This window comes from Monopterus albus, unplaced genomic scaffold (assembly GCF_001952655.1).
Source record: "Monopterus albus unplaced genomic scaffold, M_albus_1.0 scaffold42.1, whole genome shotgun sequence".
Taxonomy (NCBI): Eukaryota; Metazoa; Chordata; class Actinopteri; order Synbranchiformes; family Synbranchidae; genus Monopterus; species Monopterus albus.
The window spans coordinates 2,097,490-2,105,763 of record NW_018127922.1 but is presented as its reverse complement, the minus strand read 5'-3'; the positions used below and the strand labels follow the sequence as shown (position 1 = coordinate 2,105,763).

Sequence of the window (8,274 nt, the reverse complement as noted above, 5' to 3'; positions counted from 1 at the left end):
TCTTCCCCCTTTTACTCCTCTCATCATTGTCGCTGTCGCTCTTCCTGTTCCTGTCTTTCATCATTTGCCCTCTCTCCTTTTCTTTCCTCTGTCACTCTTTCTACCTCATCCCTCTTTTCTCGTTCATCCCCTCTCGCTTCTTGTTCATCACTTCCCCTTCTGCCTCCTCAATCATCACGCTCTCTCTGTTTCCTTTCTTTTGTTGTCTCCCCCTTGTGTAACACTTGTGCTCTGCTGTTCATTTTTCATTTGTCCACATTTTCCTCGCTCACTCTACTCTTTTGCCCATCCTTTTTTCCCCACTTGTGCCATTTGTCATCCTCTTTGGAGTATTATATACAAACAACCATAGCAGGTTTTTTTGCCTTCTGGATCAGTAGATGCATCAAGTGTTCTTGAATGACACCATTAAACATTTGGAAAGCTTGTGAAGTTGCTGTTTTACCACAAGAATATTTTATTCTGTGACTTTTTTCAAGGCAGCTTGTTGTTTTTCATACATTAAAGAAAGAAAAAGAAAAAGAAAGAAATGAATTTATGGCGGGAGGAGCCATATTTATGACTGGGAGAAATTCAGGTGAGAAGATTCACTCATTCATTTGTTGTACATCATTCATCCTGTTCATTTTGTGTGAAAAGAAACCCCTAACTCAATACAATATGTTATTTTGATATTAAAAGGCTACTCCAGTGATTAAGTATAGCTCACTGATAAATTTACTTTCAAACTCAAGTCATATCAGTTTTCATATGTATGGCTCAATATCACAGATCACAAATTTGCCTTAAGGGGCTTCACAGTTTGTACAGCATACAACACCCTCTGTCCTTTTTGTGAGGACCCTCCCTCACAAAAAAATTCATGGAAAAACAAAAACAAAGGAAAAACCTCAGGAAGAGGAACAGAGGAAGGATCCCTCTTCCAGCCAAACAGATGTTGTTCATTGTCATGCGTACAAAATAAGTCAGCATAATAGATTTACAATATGGATATTCTGGATGACAAAAGAACATTTTTAAACAGAGTATGAGCAACTTAAGAGAAATTCTGGGTGACCCATTAATTTACAGGCAGTTAACTATGTAGTAATATGAATACATTTCTAGGAAATCTGGAAAAATATCATACGAAGTAGTTGTTGTTTATGAATGACCAGAAATTACTGGGGAATACTGCATAAAATTAAAGCTGAATAAAGAGCTTTGGCCAGTAATTCTGTTGTAATTTATTGTTATAATAAAAGGCATGTGGCCACAGGAGCATGCCTTCACTGTTGTCGCTTCATATAAACGTAAAGCCAGCATTAAGGTGATATAGCCAAGTTACCTTGTTATCACATCTTACATCTTGTATTACATACTGTAATTCTACTGCACTGCTCTTCACATGTACCAATAGACTGAAGGTACTTTCAAGGTTTCCCCTTTTGTTTTGCGTGACGTTCTCTGTGGTGGACACTGGACAGATAGACGTCACTGACAGCACTTTTCTGCTGTTTTACTGCACCTCAGCGGCTCAGAGAATTCCTGTCTGTTTAAACACAGCTGGTACAACTGCTCTGGATAAGAATCAGAGCTGTGGAAATGTGGCTTCACACCTATGTTTTAATGGTGTGAGAGCAGGAAGAACCAGCAGGCAGTCAACACTTACGTGTTTGATCTACAACAACAAACCCCAGTGCCGCTGTGCTCATTCTGACTTGTGGGAACCTCAGCTCTCAGCTATATCCTGAGCTTAATTACTGTATTTATTTCCTGTGTGTTTGTAGACATGTTGTTTACATTATTAGTGGGTCAAAAATGGCTGACTAAGATTTATTGATCTTTTATGTGGATAATAATGACACCAGTACAACAGAATAACACAGATGATGTGTCTTCTCTGAGAGATAATTATGACAAATCTTAGTTAGTAAGTACATAATATCAGCTTTATATGGTGATAAACGTTCAGTAAAGAAGAACTCTTTGCTCATGTTCTGCCTCGTCTCTATACAGGTTAAAAGTTCTCTATCACCATCGTAACCACATAATGTCCAAGGATGTGTCTAAGGCTTCCATCAGACACCTGCTGGCTCTACTCTACCACCAGCGTCTGGACTCTGGAGGATCCTGTCCCATCTAGTATCTTCATATGGGCTTATCCTTAATAATAATGCTTCAGATCAGTGAAGTCTAACTGCATTGCCTCTTCATTACATCTTTTGTTTGAGCTCTCCTTGTTGAGACATGTCAGTGTTGTGTTTGCTGCTTGCTTCTGTTGACTTAAAATAAACACAATTAATTTTATATTATACCACTCCTTATATTGCTCTGACACCTTGTAGTAATTACAGTGAGCAAATAAAATCTGGGTCAAGGCCGCTGGTGGCGTCTGTGTCACTGAAATGGTATTTATAGGCTGCTATAGCATGTTTCCTATACAGCCTGCACTTCTTGTTGCAGAGGAAGCAGCCACTTGTTCCCCTCTCAGGCACCACACCATATGTGTTTGTTTAATCTTTTTTAATCTCTCTTTTTCTATCTCACCCCCACCCACCTTACTAGCTCTTTTTCTGTTAGTATGAAACCAAACTCTTTAAGTGTTTGAACTGGAATAGCGGTGCCCTCTTTGTGATAGTGCAATATTTATTTGTGTCACAGAGCAGCCCAGCTGGTTTGTTTTGACATTTTACCTTGTGTAACATGTCATTTGACATGTTACACAAGGTAAAAAGTCACACATGCCGAGTTAAGTGGAGACTCCCAGCCTGATATTCAAGTACATGGACCTCTCAAACATAATGTGCAAACTCTCTCCTGATACTAATTACCAAAGTCTTAAAGCACTGTGGCTTAGGAGGGAGGGAGCGAGAGTTGTTCCCCAGCTGTAGGGGAGGCGGATCAATCCTTAGCCTCTCCATTCCACATTTTGAAGTGCCCTTGAGCAAAACACTGAACCCCAAGTGGCTCCCAGTGTTGTTACCAATGTGCAAATAGGTGAATGGAAAATTGTGTAAAGTGCTTTGAGTGTGCAGCAGTGTGCAGAAAGTGCTATATAACACAATTTAAGGGTGTTTCTTTTTTCACCCAAACACCATCAGAGGACTACCAGTATGTGGTTGGTGACAGTTTACTTGCCTCATTCTTGAAGTCCCACTTTGTATTCACGTGCATGCACATAAACCATATTCTGTTTGCAGTTGGCTGAAGTTATACTGTACTATTTTTAGTAGTATCTTATGATCAACTTCCCCATTGGCTTCATCTGTCTGACCACCAACAATGTCACTTCATGTTTCATAGGCAGCCTGCAACAGTTCCCTCTTTTAGAATATAATATGACTGTAATACTATATAACACAAAAGGCTTTTAGGTTGACTAAATAAATGTTACTTACCTCTTTTACATAGACACACAAAAAAGAATGTAGGAGTATTTTAAAATCAAACAATGCCCTGTAAGATACAAAGCTATGTGCTCTGCTGTGCACTGCAAACTTCAGGTCTTAATCTAAAACCTCAAATTAACATGCAGTTTAAAATAATGTTTTAAACATGCAAAGACATATAACACAACACATACAGTTTAGTAAAACACACAGTGAAGTTACCAGACAATGTTCTTTTGACAAACTCTCTGTGTCCCATATGCTTTTAAGCTGGCAGACTGACTTAACAATAGATAATCAATCTCTGTTCAGACACAACAAAGAGAATGTGATGCCCTGGGTGACTTACTGTCTATCTCACCTCCATCAACTTCCTAGTGAAGACATCAGCCAAGGGTCAAGCACCGACATTATAATTTTGGATCAGGTTGAAACCTACAGTAGCGCATGTTCATAAGAAAAGGAGCTTCCAGCCACGACACACATCACAGGCCAGAGTCTGATTGGTTTTGTTCTGAAATATTTTGCAGCTTTATTTTCACTGCTCAAATGTGGAGTTTTTTGTTTTGCAGCAAACCTGTGGTTAAATGCTTCCTTTCGTGTTCACAAACATTAGCAGGAGGCATTAGGAAGCGCCGGTGGTTGGTTCGCAGGAAGTATCCTGTGCATTGTTTTCAATTACAAGGAAGTGAGTCAGGACAGACTGAAAGGTAACTGTATAAACATGTTTTTCTGTTGGAGGGTTGCCTCATGCACGCAAGATCAAGTCATACCTCAAACTGTTCAAACAGGTGTAACTATGTTTAACAGAAAGACAATATATAATGTGGTAATTATAACAAAACATAAAACCAATATGACATCTGTTTAATATGTTGAAAAGAATAAAATGTTTGAACAAAAAACATCTATTCATTTACATCAAAATATTACAGTACTAATTTTAATTATGCCAATCACTGGTGGTGATTCATTTCCAGTGCTCGTGACACCACCACAAAAACATCTCATGCAACCATTGATCAGGTGTGTGGTTCAGTCAGAGGTTTCTTATATAGCTATCATTTTGGCTTTTCACCAAAGGGACAATATAATACTTCCACATCGCTTCTATGGACAGCACACTGCCTTCAGAAATATTGTTCAAACATACACTGCCACCTTTTGGTGTTTCTTTGTAGCTACAGCTAATGGCCTCATATTGCTTTGCTTAACTTTGGTCTGTTCAGTTACTTTATACCTATTTATCCTTCTGTCCATCTATAACTCCTGGATAAATCAAATGGAAACAGGTGTGAACATCTGGAGACCAACAGTCACAGCAGGGTGCTGTTTTGCAGATAACATACTGACTCTGTGACGTCACAGTTGGAAAAGCACGGGTGTAAATAATAAAATTGATGATGGCTGAATTGTATTTAGCTGCTTCAGTGTCTGGCTCCTTGTCACACTGTCGTGGCTCACTGGGACACATGAATGTAACAGGACCAACACTGATGTTATCACCTGTGCTGTTCCTGCTATGGCCAGTCAAAATGTTTGCTGTGTAAAAGGCCTGTTTTTCCTGCTCATGAAGAGTGCAACACCTTAAAGTTCTCATCATAAAGGCGAGTTTATTTGTTAGAGTCTCACATTACTGCTGTACTCCTTTGGCTGGTGTTTTCCCACCGGCAGTGCGGAGATCAGACGCTGTTCGGCGCGCTGGCACCGTGAAAGGAGTCGCCCTGGCCGGCGAAAGACACTGACAGCAACGAGCCTGTGAAAACTCACGATCCAGCATTTCAGCATCCACAACGGGACGCACAAACATGCAGGCGTTGACGGGAGCGCACTGACTGTTGAGAGGGTATGGACGCGTCTGAGTCAGAGGGCCGCTGGGGTTTGATGGGTGGGAGAGGCAGAAGCTGAAGACGTGAGGAGGAGGATGGTCCATCAGTTCCTGCTTAATTTCTCAACCAACTGCCTTTACGCAGGGTGAAGGGATACAGAGGTCCGCCGCCTGGCAGTGTAATCCGCTTGGCGGTAGGAGAAGGGAGACCCTATCCAGACTAGAGGGAGGGAGAGTTTTAAGTCGGACAGGGCTATAGAGACTTGACAGGAGCGCATGGTCATATTTGAAGCGTCTGTCCCGGCGCTGGGAGCCTAAATGAAGTGTCTGATACAAACTCTGGCATCATGAGTGGACAAACTAATGGTAAGAACATGTGTGACTGTGTCGCAAGTGTGTACAAGGTGGTGGGAATGTGTAGGTGTTCACTGTGCGTGTTTGCGCGCGCGCTTTTGCCTAATCAATAACATATTGCCCTGGGAGAGTTTAACCTGACGTCTGCTTAAGCAGCTACTCACCGAGGTTATTGATCACACTGATGAAGTCATTATGTCATCATCTAGCTCTTTGTCAATGAATTTTAGAAACGGAGGTTTTAAGGTCAGGTTGTGTTGCCAGGTGTAACTGTAAGCAGGGTGACCGTCTTGGTGTGGATTTTTGCAGTTCTTTTAACAACAATAAATGTATAATACACACGGCCCAGTTCATTTCATTTAATTTTATTTACCAAATGTGTAAATTTTTTCCGAGGACATTTTATTCTGGCAGAAAATGTTTTAGAAATCATTACATAAAATCAATAATAGTAAAGTAAGACAATCAGACAAGCTTGTGGCATTTACTGTCAGGGGTGGAGAGGAAGCCAGGTGCTCCTTCATTGATACAGAGGAGAGTATTCCTGGTTGACACTGTGCATGGCACAAAATAAAAAGCATCAGTGTCTAAACATAGAAGCACATAGCACTTTTTTTATTAAGGTGAAACCACTAAATTCCCAAATGTGTTTTCCAAACAACAAAAGCAAAGGCCATGGTTCAAGGAGCTACCTACTCCTTCCATATATAACCTTATGGGGGGTCTACCCTGTTATATAATCAAACCGTGTCACTGTAATAGAGGCCCTGGCTGAGTGACTATAACCCCAGAAAAATGACGTTATCTTTTGGGAGAGCTTATGAATTTATCCAGTCTGTTTATCCTCGAGGTCAAAGGTCAGAATAAATATGTGATGCTATAAAACAGAGCTGACCAAAAGCTTATTTGTCTTTGAAGCCATTTATTGGGAAGTTACATTTTTGTGAACATCCATAGTACATTGCTGTAGCACACAACCATGCTCTGGCATTCCCCAAAACTGGGAATCTCTGTTATAGATGGCAGTTTGAGGTGGTGTGTGCACAGAGCTGCTGGCCAGTCACACACACACACACACACACACACACACACACACACACAGAACAGCACAGCACATGAATACACTCACCAACACCAGTTCCATAAACTAGAACATACAACACAGACGATAAACACATGCAGAAATACCACAAATGAGGCTCTCTCTCTCTCTCTCACACACACACACAGGTGGCTTAGATCTTTCTATGTTTGTGGTTCTAGTCCTTGTGCGGCCATCTGGTTATAAAACCAGTGCCAGCTTCTGCAGGGCACACACACACACACACACACACACACCGCTGATACAATTTGCTAGGAAACATTTTTGTCCCAGTTTTACCTTTTTCGTCCTGAAAATGTTTAAACATCCACAACTCTTTGTGTCTTTGTCCTGCTGTCACCAGCTTAACCTGGCAGCATGTTGTTTGCTGCCATGGCGTAATACTCTGCTGCAACATTAGGTGTAATGTGATTGAATAGTGTAAAACAGAATTATTGCTTATTGTGCAGAGGAAACCCCTCTGTTACAGCAAATCAGTCATGTCAGTCAGTGAAATCTAGTCACTCTACTGCTTATTTGTGTTGTTGTACACAGTGACAGAGCAGCATGTGTGAGTTTGTCTTTATATACTTGTGCAAACCAGCCCCTGATGGAACATCTTTTTTGTGTGGACAACCTTTCTTGTGTGGACCTTTTGGGTGGTCCACACAAGGAAAATACTAGGATAGGCTCCTTTCATCCTAAAGAATGATCTGTCTAAGTTTCAGAAGATGTACACATACAGAGATTAAAGTCAGAAAAATGTGTGCCAGCTTGTGCTCTAAAATTATCAGGCTCTGATTAAATACTGCTTAAGCTGAATTCATGCAATACTGCCTGTGTCTCTAAAAGGGTGCAGACAGGGCAGCTTAGAAATGGGCGGGAATCAAGCAATATTTATAACACTTGGAGCTTGATCCTCACCTTCAGCTAATGTTGCATTAAATGCATACCTCAACACTGCGGAGACTGCGGTAGCACAATCGGTGTGCTGAGAGATATGACGAGGAGAGAACCATGAAAGCTGAATTAGACCATGAAAAAAAAAAACAACTGCAAATTGTCCAGGTAAGATTTATGAAACTAGTTAGTTGTTTTGGTTTGAAAGTAAATTCTGGTTTAGTCCTCTGGCTCATTCTCCAGCGTTAATATTTGTGAAGTTATTAAACTAATGTTTGCCTTGAGTTATTTTTTTAAATAGAGGCTCACAAGTTAAAACTATTTAAATTGTCTTTGAAGATATGTCAACTTTATGCAGGAAAATAAAGCTGATCTGTGCTTTATTTGTAACGGTTTTTCTGTAACATTGTCTAAGTTTCAAATTTACTCTGAACATTACAGATGATGAACAGAAAAAGGAAGGCACAAGAGGAATTGGTATGTACATATATATTTATGCTTTTTATTTTGTTGTGGGCTACAGCAATGCAGCCCAACTGCAAAACTTTATAGGTTCATTATTTGAATAACTACTATTCTAATCTGCTTGTTCTTTCAGGAGGACTGTGCCACAGATGACTCTGTCAGAATCCATTCCTGACCTGGAAAGTGAATATATCCCAGCATCTGAAGAAGACCCCTGCAACACAAACAGCAATGATGGGAATCCTGATGACAGCGGCGACAATGAGGATGAGGGT

At 40.5% G+C, this 8,274-nt stretch overlaps 2 protein-coding genes across 6 annotated transcripts in view; one reads left to right on the top strand and one right to left on the bottom strand.

Moving 5' to 3' along the window:
• The window catches only part of adrb2b (adrenoceptor beta 2, surface b), a 23,047-nt gene extending 16,155 nt beyond the window's left edge, over positions 1-6,892 (bottom strand). The window contains exon 1 of one of the 2 annotated variants that reach the window (XM_020599738.1): positions 6,882-6,892. The gene's annotated coding sequence lies outside the window, so the exon portion shown is untranslated. Of the gene's footprint in view, positions 1-6,871 lie in introns of both variants that reach the window. The other variant, XM_020599736.1, reaches the window with a different exon arrangement.
• The window catches only part of LOC109959955 (actin-binding LIM protein 3-like), a 36,000-nt gene continuing 32,537 nt past the window's right edge, over positions 4,812-8,274 (top strand). For all 4 annotated transcript variants that reach the window (XM_020599735.1, XM_020599734.1, XM_020599733.1 and 1 more), the window contains exon 1: positions 4,812-5,565. In XM_020599735.1, the coding sequence (XP_020455391.1) occupies positions 5,547-5,565 (19 nt within the window). In that variant the 5' untranslated portion in view covers positions 4,812-5,546. The remainder of the gene's footprint in view (positions 5,566-8,274) is intronic.